The 25,101-nt window shown below is 41.1% G+C and overlaps 2 protein-coding genes across 2 annotated transcripts in view; one reads left to right on the top strand and one right to left on the bottom strand.

Moving 5' to 3' along the window:
- LOC306694526 (adhesion G protein-coupled receptor D2) overlaps positions 1-14,226 on the top strand; it is an 85,188-nt gene extending 70,962 nt beyond the window's left edge. Inside the window, exon 25 of the mRNA XM_079157425.1 lies at positions 13,508-14,226. Within this exon, the coding sequence (XP_079013551.1) occupies positions 13,508-13,657 (150 nt within the window). The 3' untranslated portion in view covers positions 13,658-14,226. The remainder of the gene's footprint in view (positions 1-13,507) is intronic.
- Positions 14,227-15,635: 1,409 nt separating this feature from the next.
- Positions 15,636-25,101, bottom strand: part of nr5a2 (nuclear receptor subfamily 5, group A, member 2) — a 65,562-nt gene continuing 56,096 nt past the window's right edge. The window contains exon 7 of the mRNA XM_079157525.1: positions 15,636-17,661. Within this exon, the coding sequence (XP_079013651.1) occupies positions 17,414-17,661 (248 nt within the window). The 3' untranslated portion in view covers positions 15,636-17,413. The remainder of the gene's footprint in view (positions 17,662-25,101) is intronic.

Genomic DNA, 25,101 nt, shown 5'->3' with positions numbered 1-25,101 from the left:
CCCACGAAAAAGCTGTAAAATTACCTTCCAAAACATCTCCAATATTTTAAAACATTTTGTAACTTGTAAAGCATATTGAAACCATTAAAAGACCCACACACATTCACATACGTGGGTGAAAAGTTATTCATGACAAATGCTTTGATATGGTAACTGAAAAGCTTTTTGTAAACGTGTACATTACATTATAAAAAACAACAATTCTACTTTCATTTCAGTAAATGTTCGATGAAGTATTATATTCCCCATGAAGGAAAAATGCCCTTCTCTTTAGTAAGCACCAGAGTACAGACCCCGGGATTCGCCATAGAGAGAACAAATATACATATTTAGGCCAACATTTGCTAATTTGTGCACACAAGATATAATTTGTTCCCTCTATTTAATTAAATCTTTCCCGTGTTTTGATTAATTCGTGCGCACAAGATAGTAATTCATGGCTTCAATTTAATTCAGTTCCCATGCTTTGTTTTTTTGTACGCACAAGATAAGTGTATATACATAGAGCCAGCACAGCGCATCCCGCTGGGGTCTCTAACTGGAGTAATGTTGCATTTTGTCAAACAGCAATTACGCACGGCAGATCTGCTGGTTACATTCTGTAAAACCAGCATCAGACTGTTGTAAAATAAATACAGAATCCCCGTGCTCATGTGCACATCAAACCGTCGATTTGATTCATTATGCTACACAGATTCTTCTGCACATCAACAGGCATGTAGGGGGAAAATTGTGTATCACTTAAAACACCTCACTCCGCTTATTACTCCCTCATGACCGTCTGTTCCTGCCAGTCTTTCACCTGCATGTCATCTTTTTTTAAACGAGGCTGGCTGGCTGCAGCTCCACATTTTTATTTTATAATAGCCTACAGGTACATGTGTGGCTGGCGGTGAGCAACATGATGTGAGAGAGATTGTTCGGGATCAAAACTGTCAGTGCGTCATGACGTGCAGAGCTCTGTGATTGAAGAAGGTGAAAGTAATGAATGTGATAAGCCATGATTGTCCAGCGTCTAATGCACCCACCTATTATAGCACCTCCTTTCTGATCCCGCCCAGGTGCAAGTGAGTAGAGGTGTGGACATTTCTCGATCCTAAGATGCAGAGGTGATCGACTCTGCATTTCTGCAGTGACAGAATATCATCGGGAGTTTGGTTTTGAAACCATCAGCTCTTTATTGGGTTTTGCTGTCATTTACCGTTGGTTGCGTTTGTTTCTCTCCTCTCCTCTGATCTCTGTGTTTCTCGAAGGGCGGACCTTACACACACAGTGTTCGCGGAGCTGAGAGACGGCACTCAGCATACCATTAACATGATGCGCTCGCTACCAATGTAACAATGTTGGGCTGTGCATGCAGGCTGACTTTAAACATGGTGTTGTTAACCCTGTTGGGAGATACAATGACTTTCAACCAAGTAATGGTAGAAAAACTATGAGAAAGGAAAAATCTGCTATCCAGTGAGGATTCACACTTACTAGTGAGCTGGCCAGGAAATTACCAAAAGTGCGTTTGGCATGCTCCACATGCACTTGGCAGTGCCCACCATGACTGCAATCTGGTCACGCCACTGGAAGAGTTACCATTCCAAAAAGTCCTTCAACCAAAACGTGGGAACAATTTAATTTAATTATCATCTTGTTCACACAACGTAGTAAATTAAGGCCTCGGTATATACAGTATATATATATATATATATATTGTATCTCTATGGCCACTCCAGAGCTCTGTTACAAAGAGATTTGGTGTATTATGGTAAAATGCCTTTCACAGAGAATATAATCTAGTACTTTTTCCACTCCTGCTCACTCACATACTCCAATATCCACATAAACATATGCACAATCTGTTGTTTATATCACACACACTCACATACACGCATACACTAACTCATGCCTCTTCATGAGAGGTGGGTATGTCTTGGGGGGGAGCACCAGTCATGTTCCATTAATCCGAAGCAACCAGTGGTGATTGATCAATTAGCCCTGCTTAAAGCTGGGGCTCAGGCTGATCAATAGCACTGATCACCAGCCAAAGGTTTTTCATTAAGACCTGCTGCTCTGCATGAGCAGACTCCATTAGCATAGACCAAATGGACTGCGAGGAATGCAAATGCTAGAGTGAAAACGTACACACACACACACACACATAGGCTACATAGCTTTGCCCCATAACTAGTGTATATATGTGTGGATGAAGGAGAAATAAATATATAGAATCATCATTATTATAGTGTGTGTCACATATTACCGAACTAAATTCTATTGGATTATACAATTATTGTGTCTACCTTTCTTATAGCAAAAGTAATGATAGTTTAATTTATAAATTAGTTGTTCCCCTTTTCCCTTGAATTTACCTCCATAAAATTCCACAAATTTAACTCCAGCATTACATTTTACTACAATGTGGAGTTATCTGGTCTTTAAAAAACATTTTTTTTAATTTGTAAATATTGAATGGTGAATTAATTTGCCTTATGGTATGATCTATGATATAGCGAAGACTTGGGTCCAGCTGATACTTCCATGTTGTTTAGTATATGCTGCTAGCTATTTGTCTTCTAATTGATTATGGGTGGATTATAAGTGAAACTCTTCCTTTCTACATGGTTAGGATGTTCTGGATAAGAATGGCCCCAAAAAATTATGTGCTAAAATATAAACATGCAGTATATGAGTCACTGCCTCAAAAATAGTCTTTATAGTACCATAATGAGCATGCCTGGCAGTATTTCCCTTCCAGCCCACTCATTGTCAGTCTTTTTGTTAGTTACCTGAACAACAGCGGATGTTGGCGCACAACAGCGACATTTCTCATCCACGCCCCGATCAAACCCACGGGATCATCCGCAGCTTAAAACAGAAACACGTCGGCCAGCAACCACTGACAAACTCACCTTTCTCACCCTTTCTTAACCCTCAGTGGGGTCGAGAGCCATTGTTTCACAGAAACAATCCTCATTGAATTAGAAACTGGCTGCCTGCTTTGTTCAGTGAGGCCGATGCGTACTGCTGTCATGGGTCCTATCGTTAATGTGCCATCACTGCACCTCACATCCTCAGCAGACACAGGCAGCGCTGAGCTTATTTCCTCCATCTGTAGGTGAATATGTGCGCACATACGCATCTGTGTGTGTGTGTGTGTGCGCGCACATGAAACAGTGACAGTGTATAAGTGTGTTGGTTGATGGGGTGAATGAGCGAGAGAGGAGGTTGGCGGGCGGGTCATTGTGTTTGTGTGTGCGTGTGTGTGTGTGTGTGTGTGTGATAGTCAGCATTAAATCTCTCAACAGAGAAGAGAGCAAATAAGCTTTGTGGCATAGGGTGCTTTGCTCACTGGTTTACACACCCACACAATCTGTTTCTAGTCCAACCGAATCTATGACAGACTGTAACAAAAGATGATAGTAAGGATGAGGATAGTAATGAATTATATCACTGGATTCTTTATTTATTTTGAATTTTTTGTCAAACATCACTTTGTTTTCATTTTTATCCATAGGAATGTTTTCAAGTCAACTTTTATCCTTTTGAATGTTAATTAGTATTTATTGTTGAATATCCGTATGTTTCAATCAAATTCCTTAGTGGACATAGAACGTTGGAACTTACGTGATTGGTTGTTTATCCATCATTTCTGGGTGAGATGCCCACTGTTACCACTGATAAGGAAAGTGTGCAAATGACAGATTTACCTTTTTAGGGCACGAAACAAGCAAGTTACAGGGAGTGGAAAAATAACTAATGAATACTAAAATAATACTACCTTTGTAAAGCTTAACATTTTTGTGTTGATACTGTTTCTTTAAGGCATTAAAATCACCTTGACAGTAGGTTACGTTTGTGGTGTTTGTATTGGATTTCATAATTTGTACCAAGAGAGGTCATTAGAGTTAGAACAAGGTTAAGGGTTGGGTAAGGCTAAGGGATAGAGAGAGAGAGAGAATCAAGAATCTTCAAGAGGAGATGCCCAGAAGTATGGTAACACAAACGTGTGTGTGTGCTTGTAACTATGTGTGTTTTAACGGAAAGGAAGGGAGTTGGTCTCAGAGATACTGAGGCAGACAGGAAGAGATCATCCTGGTGTTACCATTGCTGGGGTTGAGGCCTCTGGCTCTCCAGGCCCATACATAGTGCATACGCAGGTTATTGCTCATACGCTCACACACACACACACACACACACACGCAGATACAAATGGTTGGGGATGTCAGTGTGCATGAAGTTACAAACATGAATGTTATGTCTCCTTCCTCTTGGCCTCTCACCTCTTGACTCTTTTACTTCTCTGGTTGTTGTCATTTTCATGATCTTAAGATTGCACCTTTTGAAACCGCTTAACTGTCCAAAGTGTCCACCCCGCCTGCCCAGCTTACAGATGTAACATAAACACTATTTGCGCTGACTTCCAAAGAGTTTGATGAGCTTTTTCTCAGGAATGGTGTGGCAGCAGAACGATATTTCCGTGTGGGTGGGGGTGGGTGGGATGGATGGACGGATGACACCCGTATCCATCCCCACTGGGGAGAGGAAGTCCCTATCAGAACACAACAGGAAAGAGACAGAGCAAAAACAAGTGCATGTCTTTTTGGACATTAAATCACTTCCTATAGGGCCCTGGGCCGCCTCCCCCACCATCCACAGCCTCCACCTCTCAGCCCAGTTTAACCACCCTTTTTGGCTGACAGAGAAATTGATCAGGCCTCTTCATCTGTACGTGTAAAAAGTGTGCGTGTTCCTGTGCGTACGTCTCTACGGTATTGCACTGATGAATGAAATATCTCATCAATAACAGAAAGAAGAGTCCTGAGACCCCGTCTAGAGCAACTGTATCTGGAAAAAATCTTTTAACAATATTAAAGAAAAACCCTTTTTTCTTCAAAAGTCAAATCTGTTGCCTTTTGGCCACAGCATATATACTATATGTAATGCCGTGCAGCCTGCCAATCTGATTTATCGCTGTGACTTGCAGATGTGATGAGTATCGTAGGATGCAAGTGCCATATAAATCCCTGCACCCTGACAGATCACAAGCCCCGAGTCTGGACCTGGTGCTTTGATCTCCATCCAAGAGCAAAAACAAAGAGACACAAAGGTTTATCTGTAGCTGGTGCAGGAAAAGGCCTTTTTAATGGCGACAGGAAAAGACAATGACCACCGTTTTCATTTACAACAAAAACACCAGCCTCACTCTGCCTGCCTTGTCATTCTTACAAGTTTGGTGTTGTACTGAATGGCTCATTGCAGACATCAGACGTATATTGATAATGCAGCTCGCACACAATGTCGCCACGTCCAGGGCACAGCTGTGAAAAATATGACTTCCTTCCTGTAGGCAATTTCCTGTTTGCCTGTCTGAATTCAGGTCAGGAGAGGGGGATAGTGGTCGCTACCTCTTCCACTCTTATCCTTCCCCAGAGGTGACCTGATGATGCAGGATGCCGTGGAGCCCAGTGACATTATTTTGAACGAAATAGCTATCCCTCTACTTCTCTAGTTCTTCTCTCCGCCACTAATAGAAATAATCACAAACTCATCTTTATCTTCCTCCGTCCCTCCCTTGCAACGCATGGAAAGAAATGCATGGGCAACGATAAACTCTTCTTTCACTCTTTCTTCCAACATCCAAAATGGGTAACATTGGAGAGCAGCCTCTTTTATCCACAAAACACAAAAAAAGGAGATATGACATTATTTGCGTTTTCTGCTCTCCGCAAGGCTTAAGAGACCCCACCACTCTCCCGAAAAATACGTCTCAATTGCACACATATGGATCTTCCTGAGGCGCCCTGTGTGTTTCATTTTCTGCTGATTTGCCTAAAACAGGCAGCAGTGCTGTGAATGTTTAATTTAAGAGCTCGTGTTCCCCTCTGTACGATATGTGGCGGGAGGGAGCATGGACGGGTTTGACGAGGGGGGTCCGATGGTTTGGTTGGGGGAAATGTGTGTGTGGGGGGGGGGGGGGGCTGATGGAGACCCCCAGGTCTCCGGGCACAGTCATTAAGATGGCTCCTCGGTCTGGAGATGAGAAAGCGTGCTCGGCACTCTGGGCTCATTGAAGATGCTCCCCAGCCTACTTGGTGCATCCATTATTTATGAGTTTTTACAAATTCCAACTGACATTTATATCAGTTGTGGATGTCTGTTTCTGATTTGGCTGTACTGGGTGTGTCTGTCCTCCCACCGACAAGATGAAAATATTGGTCAGATACAACTGCTTGGTATTACAAGGCAACAATTCTACTGTCGGTTGCAGGTGCTTTATTACTTTACTTGTGCGCTTACTTTTTTCGCTTTGTTGAAAGTGGTTTCAGAGTTGAATGGTTGAATAATGTCCACATATTAGGTGGTGACTAGTGATGTGAGGTCGATCCACAACCCGCAGGTCTGACGGGTTCGGGTAAGCTTATTCTAAAATATCACTGGTTCGGTCAGCCGGGTTATCGCGTTAGTTATTACTAACTTACAGAAGCTTTTGATGCAACAGTCCAACATCTCTTCTGTCACTCTCTCTCACTCAAACACACACACACACACACAGCAAGCGCCACAGCGCTCAGTCCTGACAATTGTGCCACTATGATGCACAAAGTTGCAGCTTGTGGTTGATTTAGGCATATTTCTGCTGGTTGGGTGGTGTGGATCGGCTCTCATAATGGGCAGGGTGGGTGTGGGTATTAAAAAACCCTGACCCGTGCATTCTTAGTGGTGACGCAAAGAACAGGCTTTAATTCACCTCCATTTCATCACATCGGACAGTGAGTTACTGGTATTGTTTTCACTTTGTCAGTCTGTGTATGTGTGTGTCATGTGGACAGATTTTGGCGACGTGATAGCTTCGCAACAGTGCAAGATGCAAAATAAATGCAAGACTAGGAAGATGGGTTTGGTTTGAGCAATTGTGGAATCCCCCCTACCACACACACACACACACACACACTCACACACAATTTACGCCCCTTTTGCTATCCAGTCATCATTTGGTTAATTTATACCTAACAATTACTTAGTAATTGATTATACATGTTATCTTTAACGTAAACCACTAAAGAAAATGCATGATGAAGGCAAAATAGAAGCGTGTCTTTGCTGCCTACAACCCCAACCTTGTTCCACCGTGGCTGAGCCAGTATTGATCCGATCGCTGCCCTGTGCTTTGGTGTGCAGCCTCAGGCTTCACACAGCCTCCCCTCACCTTACATCACTCACCTCACATTAGACTCTGAGCTTGATATGCACTGTTAGGCTCTGGTACACTCTCCCAGAGAGAGAACTTGTCAAATGCCAGTTAACATGAGCTCGACCAGAAGACTGCCCACTTGCTGTCAATCTTGCATTGGGTGCTGGAGGTCAATTCAACAATGCTGTTCCATCTATTGTGTGTTTTTTTTTCCTAGAGTTGTATTTGGAAATTTGCTAAATTTGTTGTTGGTTATTGTCAGTAGAACCTTGATTAGACACAGAACATTTGTATTCTCTGTTTTCTCTATCGCTGTCATTTTTTCACCAATTCTGATCTTGTGGGAAAATAGTTACAGAATGGATAACGCAGAATTTATAACCTTTACTTATCAGGAGATTATTAGATTGCGTTTTATTTTCCAGCTTTATTATGTGCATTATTTTGTCTGTCTCTGACCAGGGGTTTTATTGTTTAACCCAGCAGATAGTGTTCGTCTCTCCCTGTACCGTACCCACTTATTTTATACCTGGCAGTAAGATGGTATTCATAGAGTACAAATATACACTGCCTTTTAGGACTGGGCCGTGGTCTTGTGGTGTGGGTTGCAGCTGCCTCAGCAACTAGCACCAGGCCTTTTAATGATATACAACAGAGGTCCAGCCAAAACAAAGCCTGTACACACACACATTGTTCCTGTTAGCTCCCAGACCAGAATGCACAGGATGGCAACAGTCAAATGTTAACATTATTGATTTAATAGAGGTGAAAATTAGTGATTCAGTGGAGCGGATCCAGGCCTTGTCAGGTATAGCTTGATCAACACCAGCTCGGCAAACTTAGAACTCCAGGTGATGAGAGACAGTCTTTTCCCTGTTACACTTAACTCTTGGCCTCTCTGAGGCAAAGCCACAGCTCCAAACAGATGCTGACGTTATGTTCCCAAAAGGTCTTTCCTGGGGCTCACACTCTCCTTTTTCACCGCTATGTTTAAGTCTGTGATGTTCATTTATAGGAACCACTATTACAGTGTTATTGCTGCCTCTGGCAAAGGACCCAGCCTCTCAAGAGTCCTCAGTAGCTTACAGAAACTGTTGCTGTCCCAGAGGAGGGACAGCAGACTAAATAATCAGTTTCCCATCACAGTGACAATCTGAGAACAGCTGTTTGCATCTGAAGGCCTGCCAGCAATTGTCTGTGACGCTCTGAAACAGAGAAGGAAAGAAAGGAGGTATGGAGGGAGGGAAAGAAGAAAGGAAGGTTTCTAACTGCTTGATTCAGTCCTCTGAAGGGTTTTGATATTGATCTCACCAACAGACCGGCAGATGTATGTGTAGAGACACATGCACAAATACTTACATCCATCTGTGGACACACACATGTACACATTAGCAGAGACACACATTGACACACACTTAATTGAGGCTGAATGTTTTGCTTTTGTCATAGGTATGGAATGCAGTACATTCAAGGATATACAGTATTTGATTTATGATGCAGATGTACTTCTTTCTTTGTTTTGAAACATTTATGTGGCACTTTGCAGTAGACAAAAACAAAAAGTGCTTATGATTGCAAACAAACACTGATTTTAAAGCCAGTTTGGGAGTGAAGACAGTCCACCGAGAACTCTTACATTAGTCTGCAATTGGTGTGTTTTCAAATACTGTGCATCACCTCCTCAGGCATCTGGTTGAAATTTCACAGGGCCTTGATGGAAAGCATTCAGTCTTCAGTAAAAGCAGTGTTGGCCAAATCATTTGCCGCCTTTTGTTTGACACCGGGCATGTCTCTCAGCTCGTTAATGTTTGCACAAAAGGCATCATTAAGTATGTGTATGTACTCTCACTTCAATTTATTTCTGCAGATGAATAGCTAAATAGATCCTTGTATGTGAGCAGTTGGAACAAAGAGTGACGCAGGTGGAATCAAACGCAGGAGACGACAGGCGATAGTAACTTGGAGAAACAACTTTAAATCAAGGCTCGGTGCGGGCGAGGCAGAACTCCGACGAGAGTGCGAAGTGCAGGTGAAGAGATGGGCAGAGAAGCTCAGGTGAAGGGAATGATGTGATTAGGCAGGCAAACGGGTTAGTGGCTGGGAAATACAGTACATGAACACAGGAGGAAGAACACAGCACAGAAAACACAAAAAAACAACGTTGTACTGTATGTCTACACTGTATTAATGACATCGTCGGGACACAAATCTGCTCACACCATAACTTGTGAGTAATTACCTGACATCTGGGGACAGAAATCTGGAAAGAAATCAGAAAACATCTAAAATGTTAGATGTTGCAGGGACTGTGAAACATTTAAATGCAGATCCTACTATTTTGACGGCATTGCTTTCTTTCTTCTGCTCAGATTTTACATGTAGCATATGCGATGTGGTCTTTATACTATGACAAAATCGCAATATATATCGTAATATTTCGAAATATATGGAATCGTAACGACTGTGTCATGACACGTATCGAATCAACAGATTCATGCCAATACACCGCCCTGCATGTAGCTACTAGATTTTCCCTCCGCTTCTTGCTGTAATTGAATCGTTTTTTTTTCATATTGTCTCTACTTCCAAAAATATAATATTCTGTTCTTGTAAAAATATAGTGTTTACCGGGATTGTGACATTAAGGTTGTCATGTTATTACAGACGCTCCTCTTTCTTTGACGTTCCCGTAGAGCTCTCTTTTTGACACTGTCGAAGCAAAGGTCAAGATTTCACGTGCAGTCAAGCGTTCACCTTCGCCACTTGGCTGAGGTCTGGCAAGATTAATTCTTTGTGTCATCTCTCTACAGTATGTGCCAGGTTCATCTTCCCTACAATGGAGCCAAACAAACAGAGGAGAAACGTGTGTGCCTGAAAGTGTGTGTGTGTGTGTGTGTGTGTGTTTGTATGTGTTTTTAAAAGACATTGGCGCAACCGTTTTAACAGGGCGACTCTGTTTGAATTAGATGTTCTAACCCCCCGCTTGCTAAATGGATTTCTGAAGTGGCTGTAGTTGGAGGCTTTCAATCGGATGCAACCTTGAGTCCTTTTTTATGTGAGCTGTGTAGGATTTAAGTGCTGGTATAACATGAGCACGACTGAATGAACGCTCCTCATTTTTTTAAATTGAAAAATCTCCAAAGGCTCTCCCCATTGTGCAGGCAATTAATGGAATGCTGGCAGCGAGGTTCAGGTGCTTAAAAGTTGTATTTTTTCTCTCTCTCTCGCTCTCTTTTTAATGACTAATAAAGGATAATCATCGTGGAAAAAAAACATCATAATGCTGTAGGCTTTCTCTTTATGCACAATGATGTATAATGCATGCTTTGAAATGAAACGGCAGCGGCCTTCGAACCATTCCATCTCCAAACCGTAGTGTATTTGCTTTGCATGCCACAGTGAGGCTTTTGCATTACAATAGTGAGTGTTCCCATTAACAATGCTAGCCTATTAATTTGATCTTTACATTTTTAAAGTTTGTCCATCAGGCCGCCAAACAATGGGTCCCCCAGTTGCTGTTTGGTATAAGTGATTAGAAAGTTGACTAATTGCCTCTCTGAAGATTTGTGCTGTTTCTCTCTAGCTTCCTTGTTCTTCACTTGTGAGCCTCCACCAGTTTTACCCCTCAAAAAACGGATGAGTAAACCATTTTATTCATAAATAAATGCTTTCTTCCCATTGTTTATGAGATGAATTCATTTCAGACAACCATTAACAGAGAGTACGGTGATATACAAGGCAGAATCTAAATAAAACGCCAGTTACAGTTAATTTTTCATCACTGCTTCCTTTTTTAAATCAGGACCAACACCAAGCAATAACTGCCAATGCTCTCACGTTGATTTATGATGAATGGCAGTAACTAAAAATAGCTTTGTCTGAACTTCCCAGAACTGAGCTACAGTTCCAGTAATAACTCATGGTCACTCAATAATGAACAATAGGAAGATGGTCAGTGCTTATTGCATAACTGCGTTCAAATGGAGTTTTCTCAGCAGTGGCAGTGCTCGTTCTGGTGGTGCGCTTTTATGCGATAATGTTTCAATTAATTAGCTTGGAAGGTCTTTTTATTTTGAGGGAACTTCTTGGTTTAGCATTAAAAAAATACAGAGCTGTGAGAATAAAAAAAGAAAAAGTAGCCTACGGTCAACTTGATGACGTAGAATGACACAGTAAACAAGAATCAAGTCCTTTTTATTTAAACTTATGGTGGTCGCTTGTAGAACGTTCTAAATAAGGAAGAATTTAAATTGCATATACAGTAAGTGTGTTGTGTTCAAACGTTAGGTTACCCTTGTTGATTATTCCACCAGTTTTACCACCGTGTGGCGCTGGGTGGGTGTTCATTACATAGAAAATGGTTATGCTTTTCTCAGACCTCCTGAGCCTCCGGTCCTGCCTGACACTGGACTGAATACCATTCAGCCTATTCCCGTGTTCAGTTGCACCTTTTTCTTCAATCTTGGAACACTTCCAAATGCTTTTGTTTTTTCTTGTGCCCTCAATCTCTTTCTCTTTGACTGTGCTTTGACAATGCAGGGAAACATACAAGCACATCTCGGTAAACACGAGTGATGTGGTTCCAGAGTTTAAAAGCTTCACACATAACACTGGCAGACACAACTTCAGGCTGTTTGTGTGACGGAAAGGAAAACTTGCTAAGAAACTGACAGCACTGCATTTGTATGTGTGTGTGTGTGTGTGTAAAAAAAAAAAAAGAAACTGTGTGTGTGTTTATGTTGCTTTTGGCAAGTTATTCATTTGTGTTTTTCTTTTTTTTTTCCTGCTCTCTGTGTGGTTATCTTTTGAGTTGGTCGGTTTGGAGCTGATGTCCACCTTCGGGGATGCGCATAGCATGCATTTCTGAGTATTTTCACCTGGGGCTGCACTTGTTAGAGTCCGTGGATAAATGTATATACATTATTTATACAAATTCAGGGTGAGTGAAAGCAGGTTTAACACATTTACAGACAGGAGGCCAGGCACTGCAAGCCAAGCTCCAAGTGAGGATTGCTACGCTGTGCGCCGGGGATCGAGCTGGCCTCTTGCCCGGCTGTGACCAGCATCCTTAATGCTGCACGAGAACACTATCATCAACACCTCAGCTATCCAATACTCCCTCATATCATTTGCTTCATGAAGAAAAAATGAAGAAGAATAGATGTCAAAAGTTTGGTTTGTTATTACAAATACAAGAGACATTAAAACATTTACAGAAACAATTTCAGCAGTTTCTGCTGCACTGTGGTTCCTTCAGATTGAGTTTGCAGTGACTCTTACAATCCCAGTGTTATTACACTTATAGGATTGGCAACCTTTTAACACCTTGCTTATTTCAGAAGAACAAAATGTTCATTTTAACCTCAACATGGATGTATTGGGTATCAAAAAAAACATTAGAAGACATGAATATATCTGATTGAGCAGGTTAGATAATTCAAAGGAACACGGCTTTGTAGAGTTTGACATTTGATCAGTCAATCGAGTTTGATGTTGTGTCTTGTGAATATGAATTACAAAAAGAATATGAAAATGATTCTTCGTTTGTTGATTCCATGTATTTTTTCACAAAACTGTACCTGTTAAAAAAAAGTCATTAGATCATTCATTAACCTTGTGTCACTGAGTAGATGTATGTTTCAGTAAATGATGGAGGTCTAATTTGTATTAAAACCAACATTTGTGCTGTTGAAGGTTGAGACGGGGTGAACCGAGCTGCTCTTTAAATTTGGATTGCTTTTGATATAAAATTGTTAAAAACCAAGCTTGAAGACTTCAATTGAAGACTATTTTCACCCTGGTTAATAAGGTTGTAAATATTTCTCTATTTCATCAATTTAAAAAGACTTCTTTAGTTATTTAACTTAATCTAACTGAGGCAGTTTGATAACAAGAGCCAAACAAAAGATTCAAAGAGTCACAAGCAGTAAAGGTCACTGTCATGAGAAGTAAGACAGGCTTACTGAATGCCGAAGTAAATGTAAATCAAGGTTACAGTAAAAAAAAAAGCAGGACACAATGTTTAAAGACATTTATGTGTCATTCAACCACAGGGGCAGGATTTTAAAGAGGAACGTTTGGACTAGTGACCAAATTCAATGACAAAATGTGCTTTTAGAAAACCTTAAAGATACGATGACTAAGAATACTGTATTCTGTAATTTAACTTTCTCCTAAAACAAAGTGGAAACTGTTCCCGCCCTCTCCTAAATCTACCAGTGAATTGTATGGCCTCAGTCTTTACTGTTATTGCAGTGTAAACAGATATTGTTTTCCTAATTTGACTTGACACTCCCCGCTTACCAATCCCTGTCTCCCATCCAGGAGCCTCCTCCCTCAGAGGCGGATGCCTTGCCGGCTGGTTGTAGTCTTCATGTTCCCATGGAGCTGGAGTTTACAGCTTCCTGTTTCCCTCGCAGCCCTGTGCCTCAGAAAAGCTTCGGCCTCGTCCACGTTGACAGACCTGGATGTTGACGGTGATTGTAGTTTCATATTGGGATTCTTTTTTTTTTTCTTCTTTGTTGTTGACATTTTTTCTTTGTATTTTAGCTCCCTTTTCTTTAACAAACGTTCAGCTACGATCACTGTGGAGATGCAGTGTTGCAAACCTTATTGTCACATTTCTAGGAAGGGACTCAATCTTCTTTCAACTTTGCCTTTATTTTAAGATACAGTGCATGATAATGAAAGCTAAATGCCTCAATTATGGTTTTAATCTTAACTTAATTTTCTATGGTTTCACTAAAGTTTGTTTGTTTTTATTTGGTTTGTATGTTTTTCGTGGTATATTCTCTTTCATGGCTTCACTTGCTGTACATTTGCTTGTAAAAGCATTACTTTAAGTTGTCAAATTGTTTAAGTGTGCGGCAGTACTGCAGTCTGTTACATGAACTAAGTGATGGAGCGTATATGTGACCCATTAGTGTGATATTGGATTCAGGTGGACACTTTTACCACATGCCACCCCCCTTTCTCTCCACTGGTTTACTGTCACTCTACTGTCAAACTATCAATAAAGGACAGAAAGGATTAAGCAGAACAACTGATTCCTCGTTTGATCTCATTCCTGTATGTTTTACTAAAATGATATTTAAGGGATGTTGGAATAGCTTTTCATTTTTTCCCCACAAAAAAAAACACATATAATGGAACTGGACAGAGTTAGTGTGTGCAGGAAGCGAGATTCTGGTGTTATAAGCATAATAATTATTTATTGAAGTATGAGGAAAAATTCATTTAGCCTCAGAGAGACACTCCCCGTGACAGGGGCAGTGGTAAGGGGCAACTAGAATGTCAGCAGGAGGGGCAAAGTCAAGACAAGCGGGAGGAAAATAGCATTTTGATCCTTTGTGTATCCATGTGTGACATGTGACAGCATACATGAGCATGTGAATGCACAAAGGTAGTCATTGTTTAAGTCCGTGGTAAAGTATTGATCCTGTATACAAGTCTGTGCGGACAGTTACTCTTAAGCTACAGATTGTAAAGCAAACAGTTGAATTTCACACCATTCCCTTTAACTTCTGACAGCTGAAGTGACAGAAAACTGTTTCTCCAAACTTTTACTAAACTTCATCTCAAGACAAGCTCCTGTCGGGGATTGGAGCCGGACTGCAGCAGTTTCATAAACCATGCAGTAAAAAAATGGGATTTCTGCATGAAGGCATGCACTATATTAATGTGCATGACTGTATAGCCTGTGTGGGGTACAGAGTCCACCTGTATGTTATAGGAAGTCCAAGGCAGCTGCAGAAACTGAACGGAGAATTTGAAAAAGTGGGTGATAAAAGATTGTCTGATCGATAGACACAGTTAATGAGAGTGTCAGAAAATGGAGCTCGGGACCAGGAACTGCTTCTTGAAATGGGGGTTTTAAGGGAATTCTTCTGTACATTAAACATGCCATTGAAAGACTTTTGATCGTTCTATGACTTACAGTAATTGACAAATGCTGACAGGTAAACAAATAAACACCACAGGTGGTTGTGGGAGGCAAGTGTTGGGACATTTTGAAAACAAAAACAGTAACAACAACTACAGTACATGTGAAAAACTCCACATGAAAATAATTTAGGGTGGCACTCTTTAAGAAGAATTAAAATAAAACAAGTCAGTTTTGTTCATCTTGGACGCAATACTAGAAGTCACAGCTCACAGAGGAAAAGATGCAGTCTTTGGTATAAGAGCAAACCGGAAAGAACAATGATGATGATGATCAGGTTAAAAAGAAAAACCGATGTGGCACAAACATCTTTCACACATACTTGCTTAAATACAATACTCTTTTCAATGTACTGACTTGCATAAACATTTAAAAGACAAAGAAATTGCCGTGATTATTTTTTTTTTCTTCCTTTTTTTGAAAGCCCATTATTTTGCTCCAGACCTGCATCACTGAACTACTTGTGGAAACAAAACAAGAACATGCTACAGTAAACAAATTTATTCTGGTGCGGACACCTCACGTCATGTAACACAAAGATGGAAACCCAGAGAAGCAATAAATTATCTTCATTAATAAGCGTAACCAGTGACATACTGTACATAAAAAAAGGTCAAAGCACTGTAAATAAAAAAGGAAAAAAAGTCTACAAAAAAGGTTGAAAGTGAAACGGAATTCTTATACAGCAATGCTTAAGAAACAAATGTTTTGAATGCCAGCAGACACAGATAGAAATTAATATTTTAAGTGTGATTCCTTTTTGATTTTAGTGTCTCACGACATAATTTAAGTACTGCTAAAAACAAATAAAAAAGAAAACACTGTACACACACCAAAGAAATCAAACCAGAGGGATCTTTTTTTTCATTTCGTTGTTTTCATTTTTTAGGAAATCATTGCTTTGCAATTTATGCTTATTCATCACAGTTCTCTCCCATATGACCATATTAATGTAAACACCTGTTGAATTATTCTTTTTTTTATTTTTACAACATTAATACTTTATATATATATTTGTACATATTTTCATTCACATCTGCACGGTTATCTAGCATGGTAATGAAATAAGGCAAGACTCACATAACTGTGACATCAAAAATCTTTTTTTTTTCTCTTATAATACTGATTATTAAGGTTTTTGTAATTTACTTCTTCTGTTCTGCAGCAAGCTTTGGTCTTTCCGGACAAAGGCAGGGTCGATCCTTCCCCGTCTCCAGAATCACACTTTGTTTGAAATAATAAAACAGGAGGGTTTGTTTTTGTTTTGTTTTTGCAGGAAAAGGGCTATAAATACAATTGTTTCAGCTGACATTTTTAATTGAATTTATTTAACACTGGTCTTTCTGAGGTACATAGTTTAAGATGATTCGGGGTGGTGGAATAAGAAAGGGGAACCACAAGGTGACCATGAGGAGCAAATGACTACCATTTCATGAGAAAAAACAACATCTTAGTATTTTTCTTCTTATCGGCCTATTTATCATTTTGTTCATTAAAGAATCTTCCTCTTTTGGACGTTTATTTTTGAAACCGTCGATTCACCCTTCTAAATCAGATCGAGCTGCCGTGGCAGGCGTCTTATGTGAGTTCAAGGAACCGATGTGACGGTAGGTGAGAGTCCCTGGCCTGGTGGACTGCTTATCCGTTTGTCTTCACGGTACCAACGGAAGCTAAAAGCCGGTTTCAGTGAGAGAGCACACTGGAGGATCGTCGACCAAAATAAGCCACCACTGTAGTCTCAAAGCTGTCTGAAAGATGGCCTGGGTTACTCAGTTTCCTTTCTCAGCACAAAAAGCCTCTCACAATGTCACCAGCTCTAAAACACCCAAGGGTTGTTAATTCTTTAAGTTGCAGCCCGCCAGTCTTGATAGTCTGTGCTCGTACAGACGATTAGATCCCATCTCGTGCCAAATGCAGTGTTTGTTTCAAGTGTTTGTTTACTTCTTTTTTCCTTTCAGTACTTTTTCTGTGTGGTTGAGGAGATGTAGCTGTTCTTTCAGACTTTTTTTATTTATTTTTTTTTAGAATGAAGGGATCCATATGCTGTTTGTGTGTGCATATGATCTGTCTCTACGCACGTGTATGTCCAAATCTGTACTCCCAAGTTGTAACTTAAAGATCAAAATGAGCTTAATGTAGACAAGAGTTGCTAACACTCTCTGCTCTCCATCCACCAGGTCATCACTCAGTCAAATCTGAGCTGGAGGTTTAGTCATTAGGAGTTTTTGGGCTGCAACAAAACTTTCAGGATGTCTGCTCAGCTGCATTATGGGCAGCGCAGTCCCCTCCTAAGCTCTCTTGGCGTGAAGCATTTCAATGAGCAGGTTGTTGCAGGGCACGTCGCCGTTCAGGTGTTTGTAGTAAAGGTATTCTTCGGCCTGCAGGCTGATGGCTCGGATCTCTGGCAGCCGGAGGAGCAGCTGGCCAAACTTGTCTGTTTGCTGCGGGTAGTTACACATGACGTAGTCCAGCAGCGCTGCGTTGACCTGCTCCTGGACACTTTCTACCAGGTGGAAGTTCTCCAGGTTCTTCACATCTACGGGAGCAAGCAAATCAAGAGGTTAGATAAGTTGACCTTTAAGCATTCTCTGTGAGTGCTGTTGAGAAGTATAAGGATAAAGAAATTAAAAATAATAACAGAGCCTAAACATAGACATAATGGCCAAGAATTACAAGCCATGGTATCTCACACAACAGCTGATTGAGTTTCAAAAGGCAACAACAATAGAATCCGATCACCATGGTTAGATTGGATCCAGTCCTATATTTCGGCAAAGTTATGCTAGCAAACTTTTTAACATCTGCTGCCTTCATGTCTCATGTTTTTTATGGCAGCAACTATAACTCAAGACAGTTTTATAGTGTTACAGTATCCTCATGGAGACAAATACATGGGTCATAATGGTTCATATTTCAAAGAAAAGGTTGGAATAATTAGTATTCTCAGGGGACACTGCTACAATGTGACATGTTTGGTTTTTTTTATTCTAAAAAGGACTTAAAAATGAACCGCATGACGAAATATCCCTCCATCCACTTTTTTTTTCCCTGTGAATCATCTCTTGAGACGGCGATGTAGAGGGAATCAGGTAAAGGCAAAAAAAAAAAATGGTCCTCCACCCAAGAGATTCATTCCCCAGGAGTCAATGAATTATGTAGGGCAGAGTTACAGTCATATTAGTACCAGAGCTGCTCCTTAACCTAATGGCTTCACCTCGTCTTTTATATCATAACAAAACAGAATGTGCTGTAAATGTTATTGAAAAAAAAAAGATATTTAGTGTTTTAAAAAGCATCAATCTTGTGCGAAACAGTAATCACTTAAACAGCAGGGTGCAATAAAAGCGCTGGAATTCATAATAGTGGGAAGTCTTTTTTTCACTATTAATTCCTTTTTAAAAATGAATTTTGCATCTTTCCAAAGTATTACCTTTACGTGCAGCTATAAGCTCTTTTCCTTGACAATAATAAGCTCACTGGGGGCTCGAACAGATTATTGCAAGACAAGACAAAAATTTCCTAAATGGATAATGGTGAACAAAAGCGCTGTGTGTACTTGTCATGATTATGGAGCGCAGTGCTGCAGAATATTTAATCAGATAGTAGCTCTGTGTGTGTATGTGTGTGTGATAATTTATTAATCTGTTTGACCCCAGGTTGAGTGTGCTCACAGTAGGCTAATGTGGAATGACAGAGTCCCTGTGTCTAGTTGACACCTCCGGACCAACACATACACACCAACCCTCACTAAAATATACCATCTTTAACGCTAAAGGTCTGCCTGTCTCTCAGACACACACACACATACACAGACACTAATCCATGGAAATACACATCATTTTTCTCACACGGTACCCCCTTCCCACACTCACACACACCATCCACCCACCTAGAGCATTAGGAGGAAGGAGGGGGAGATAAATCAGCAGCTAATGAGGTCTAGAGAATGAGAAGCAGGTCCTTGAAGGCACTTCCATCTATGATGCACTCTACCATGCTATTACAATATGTATGTGAGTGTGTGTGTGTGTGTGTGTCTGTTTGTTCCTGTGTTGCCTGTGTATGTGTGAGCTGGCGTGTAGCATGTGATCACCGTGACCTCTGGGTGACACGGAGGGGGCTAAATAAGGCCAAGAGAAGGGCAGGAAAAGGGGGAGGGGGTGCGGCCGGTGACAAAGAAGGCTCCAAACAAACATGGCATGTGCTTTTTCCTGCTGCCACTCAGCTGTCTGACCCCCTATCAGACTCCTGAACCGGCTTTCACGTTAGCAACACCTCCGAGAAGCATTGATATAGCCTTACATAAGCTAACCCAGTAGACTGAGGGCTTTAGGCTTTAACACACAGACGTCCTACGCAGGTCAACAAGAAAAATAATGCACTTGTTCTTATCTGCACAATAAACTAAATATAGCAAAGACGTGGATATAAAAGTTTCTGAGTTGCTCAAAAAAGTCTTTTAAAAATGTGGAGATCGTGTTTATGCATTTTGCTGATTTCAGAAGAATTCACAACCCTCCACTGCACCTCCCCTCACCCCTTATTTTTCAACTTCATTCAGATTTGTTCTACATTCCCTAAATACTGTCTCAAAGCATAGTCATTTGAGTCTAAACCTGGAATCAACACACAAAATCCCCATCATGTGTTAAGTTTTTAACTGTAGAACATACAACTCTTTATTGTCTAAACCCCCAAATTCCCAGAAAAAAACCCAGAAGACATGACCTCAGTGTCCTCAGTTACAGCCCTGGTAGTTTTTGGAATACAATATATGTTGGTATGAGGGATCATTTCTGCCATAAAATGATGATAGTTTTGTTGACCAACCACTGATTAATGGTCATAAATTAAAGGGAAAAGCCTTCAAATGCAACGCCAAACTAAAAGTCTGAAAATGTATTATAACGGCATACTTTTACAAATGTACTTTGTAGGCATTTATTTCATCTAATAAAAGTACAATTTGTAATGTAATCTGATACAATAAAGGCCAAGTCTCCTCTGCAGTACAGGCGTCGTCAATAACATCTCATGCTGCAATATAATCAATTCAGCAATGTCAGAGTCTGCAGCAACATGACAAGGTGAGCCCAGATCACAGCAGAAAACATATGAGGTGTTGCCATGGTTTCTCAGAAAGATTTTGACTGTGTTTGTGTGTGTATCCATGTGGAGGAGAGTTTGATGGGTGTATGTGTGGACGTTTGAGGGGGGGGGGGGAAACTACAGACAATTTGTACCCAACATCTCTGTCAAGCTAATTAGTGGAAAGTGAGGCAAAAAGACAGCATTTTAATTGCTAATTATTACCAGAGTCCCTTTTGAGACAAAAAAAGAGGCCTTACGAAAAAGAAAGAAAAAGCACAAATGATAAGAGTTCGATACCTAGTCCCGTTTGCAAACCAGACAAAAACTAAATAAAAAACACTGAGGTTGATGAGAAATGTTGCTTCATTTTGTTGCTAATCACATCAGACGAGTGATTTGATTGCAATTTACTGATCATTCAAAGGCAGGAGAGGGGTGATGAAGGAGAGAAAAGGGTTAGGGGCAAAAAAACAATTGATCAATGATTCCCAGACAGTGTCAGGTCGGAGCATTAAGTGTGCTAAGCGCCCCCCCCCCCCCCTCTATCTCTTTCGCTCTCCATCTCATTGTTCAGTCACTGTGGGACTAATTATCAACTTTTTTTTCACATAAAACAGCCACAGCTCGTTGCAGCGCCGTGTCTGAATACTCAAATGGAAACCCTGAGGTCCCGCAGAATACATTGTTTCTTTTGACGGGCGATCATGCTGAAGCCAACGACCTACACACACACAAACACACACACACACACATCCATTCTATCACAGAGCCCCTGAAATCACTGCTGTGCTTTTTAATTAGACAAGATTTGCTCTGTGCTGTGAGTGCGTGTGTGTGAGTGCGTGTCCGCATGTGCTTTCACACTCTTTCACAGCCCCTTGTAATCCACCTGCTCCAGGGACACATACAACATTTAGACACACTGCACATTCACTCATGCAAATACTCGCTCCATTACTACACTATGATCTCACTGATGCCTCACAGACTGGACACTGTGGTGTGCAAAAACTCTGATCGGAAAAAATAAAATGAAAAAAACATCACTTGGTGTCAAAGTTCAAGAAAACATGCATCACTTTGTTTACTGCTTTAAGACACGAAAGCATACTGCACTGTGCAGTAAGACAGCCTGGTAACAGATACTAGGTGGTTAAGACCTGACACTTGAGCCAAATTGTAATAACAAGAGGGGTGAAAAAGATCAGAAAGGGCTGATTAAGTGTTGTGCACATAAATGATAATTTTCTACATTTGAAGTTAAACTCTACTTGCTTAGATTTAATCACATAAAACACCTTTTGTGAAGACAAAAATGTGTTGCAGTTAAAGTCATGTTTTATGAATAAAGACAAAACTCATGTGGTATAAGGCATTCACCTGACATGTCAGACATACCTTTTACTACCTCCACACCTCTTTTTTCCATCATGCTATTTCCTCGTCACACTATCACCTATTTTCAGTCATGTCATCTTGCCGTCATGTTATGCATTGCAAAATAACACCATGGTCTCTCAACAGTACACTTTTAGTGCCCCAATCAATAAACCTCAGTCACATGCTGCCAAGTCACTATGCCTTTCAAACTTCACAACATATGTTTCCTGCTTTGTCCAAAAACAACACATAAAACTCTTGGGTCATAAACAGTTATTGAGTCAAGTGCTGTCAGTAAACTTGACCAATTAAACGTGAGTAGAAGACAAACTGGTCACTTCCTGGAAAGGCGGGAATTGGAGGCTCCTGCTCTTCCAATAGGGACTTTCACAGGCGTGTATACGAGCCAAAACGATCAAAGCTGAAGCACCTTTTACTACAGCAGCGGTGCTTCAAAGAACGAGGAGTTGAACCCATGTCCAGGCCAAGTCCTCTTTATTGCACCCTACTGGATTGTTATCAAGTCAGCATTGTCAACTGCTACTTTATCCATTATTAATCTGCCTCACAGCTCGGCTCCAATCAGAGACAGGGGCGTTGAAAGAACAGAACCCAATAACCTTTGACTCTGGGTGGGTTGACGGCACAAAGTGAGGACTAAAGACTGCCAACAATAAGCTACATGTAGAGCTGTGCCTTCACTTGGAGAATTCGGCTGTGTGAGTGTGTATGAGTGTGGTGTTAAAAAACAGGGCAGCAAGGGCAATCAAAGCAAATAAGGTTCACGGGGCAAGGGGCAATGGCCCCGTGGTTAACAGTATCACTTAGGCTATAATCTGAGTTACAGTGCACAGCTGGGCTTTGTATTGGAGAAAAGCAACCTCCCTTACCCCCATTTTACCCTCAAACCACAATAAAGTCATGCAAACCCGCACTAACAGCTACACACACACACATACAGCAGCTCGCATCAATACTCCACTGACAGCATTTCACGTGGAAGTGTGTGTCTGATTTTTTTCCTCTACGGGAGACTCTGCTTCCCTCATCTATCTACGCTTGCCAGCAAACAAGTTTCCCTTCTCCCCGGAGATCTCAGCTTCCTTGTTTTCCTCCAAGTCCCGTTTGGGGAATTCCCTTTTCTCAGATACAACGCCTCCACATTAGAGGCGAATAAAAATACAGGGGAGGGTAAACTGATGTTGATTGCCCCTTAACATTAAATGGTTGTTTTTTGAGACCGATACAAAAGGCTAAAAGGATAACTAGCATCATACAGTGATTATCCTATCACAGGATGTATCAGCTGAATGTTGATCTCTAATAACAATGACTTGACGCACAGACAAATACTGCTACATGCTGCAAAACATGACTGTTTGTAGATGCGGGGGTTAAAAAGCCGGCTGTCATTAACAGAAGCGAGACGCGATAATCACTTAGATATGGGGGATAATGCTGCACACTTTCTGACAGTCTCTCCCGACAGACATTCATAGAGCTTCACTCATTTGCACGTTTGAAAAGTGACAGAAATAGTTGTGTAAATAATGAAGAAAGAGCTCGAGAGAGAAAAGTTCTCACCTCTGCTCACCAGGCCAATCATGATGTGAAGTGGGTTGTCATTATCAGAAATTGTCGGACACAGCCCCCTTATTCTGACGTGGGTGATAGAGATTTTAGATGCTGTTCGACCAGTCATACTGGCATACAGGTGCCCTAGGGCTATAATATAGGGTTAGGCTTGGATTTACATTGAAACACCTCATCCACGTTGTTTTTAATTATTATTTTTAGACTTTTTTTCATGTGACAAGAATGTATTTAATGTTATTGTGAAGTGGGGTTCAATGTAATATCAGCATATTTTTCATTCTGGTTATTTCTTCTCACATCATTATATATATATATATATTGTAACAACAACAACATACCCAACATATACCTCTTGGTGGACAGTTTTATCTGAGCATACAGAGCAACCATTGGCCATAGTTAATTAGTACATTTCTTTTCTTCAGTATCTAATGACGTGAAAGGATCTCAGGAAGTATCCTTTGCACTCATTAACGGTTTAATCATTTAACAAAGGCCTCACTAAGCCACGAACAGTGACCCTTCATCTTGAAAAGTGACCCTTTGTTTCACCAACATAGAGTGATATACTGTAGCTACATGCCCTCAAGCTAACATAGAGCCCAGTGTCCAGAGGCCAAATATCCTCCAGCGCTAACAATACATAATATCAACTGTTTCACAGTTCCTGGAAACCTGTGGCCACCAATGGGGACGAACTATTGTCAGTGTGTTAGAATAGAGCATGAAGGCTCAATTTGCCCTCCGACTCATCAACCCCTCCCTTTTGCCACTCAGGGGGACCAAACGCCATGTGGCTGTGAAAGAGAATTACGCAGGAACGGTCCAGTTGGGGATATATTAAGTCAAATCTTAACCTCCTCCGACAACATTGCTATTGTTGTTAAGCTGCACAGGTAGTGGCCGGTTCAGTCCTGTCGCCCAAGGACGGGTCGGCGGGCTCGGCGGGGCGATGGAGAGAGGTCGAGAGATATTGAGAGGAAAGGAAAAGTGCCTTAGGTCCCATAAAATAAACAAGAGAAAAGGCGCTCCGAGCAGGAAGGAGACAAGCTTAGCTCATTGACTATGCTGGCTGGAAGATACTGGGGGTTTATCCTGGGGTGAAGGGGAAAACGAATGTACATCCTGTATCAGTTGGCTCTCTGTGTAGCTGTGGACTTAAAGGCCTTCAACAGATGGGCACAGCCAGGGAGGATAATATCAGTGGGAATATGTATTAAAGGGATAGTTCAGACTTTTTGACATAGGATGGTATGTGTTACTCTACTTTAAAGGTGGTAATTATTTGCTGTCATATTGATAAAATGAAGCTGCTACAATTAGTCAATTAATCGATTAGTTGATCCCTTACCAAGCAGAATAGCCAATATTTTCTGGTTCCAGCTTCTCACACGTCAAGAGTTCAATGATTTTTCTGTTTTGTGGCTTAAAATATTTTTACTGGCCCCATTTGCTGCTGTTGGTGTTATCAAGCTGCGGACTCACTGGGATGAAAATAATATTGCTGGGGAGAAAAAAATCTCATTGTCTCAGCATTATGAAAATCCATTTGCCAGAGGGATACTGAGAGATTTGAATCAGCAATGAATCTGTGGTCCCCCTAGTCCCCCCATGCCCCCCACCCCTCCGTTTCTCATTGCCCCTTTCTTTAGTCCCCCTGGAGGCTGAAACAAACGCCTTTCAATGAGCTGACCTCGGACGGCACAGTGCACCCACAGGTCCCTGCTCTTTCACCTTGCTAATGCCATCTGGATTTTACAGACAGTTAACCCCCCCCCCCCCAGCAAAACAGCTCCCAGTCACGTAGCTATATGCAGCTAATGACGCTAACACTTGACTGACTGGCTCCAATCTAATGACCGACGATCCAGAAGAAAAGTCACTGTTTGGTGTAATCTGAGGTAATGGA

This window comes from Pholis gunnellus, assembly GCF_910591455.1.
Source record: "Pholis gunnellus genome assembly, chromosome: 4".
In the NCBI taxonomy this organism is placed as follows: domain Eukaryota; kingdom Metazoa; phylum Chordata; class Actinopteri; order Perciformes; family Pholidae; genus Pholis; species Pholis gunnellus.
This window is presented reverse-complemented; position numbering and strand designations above follow the sequence as displayed.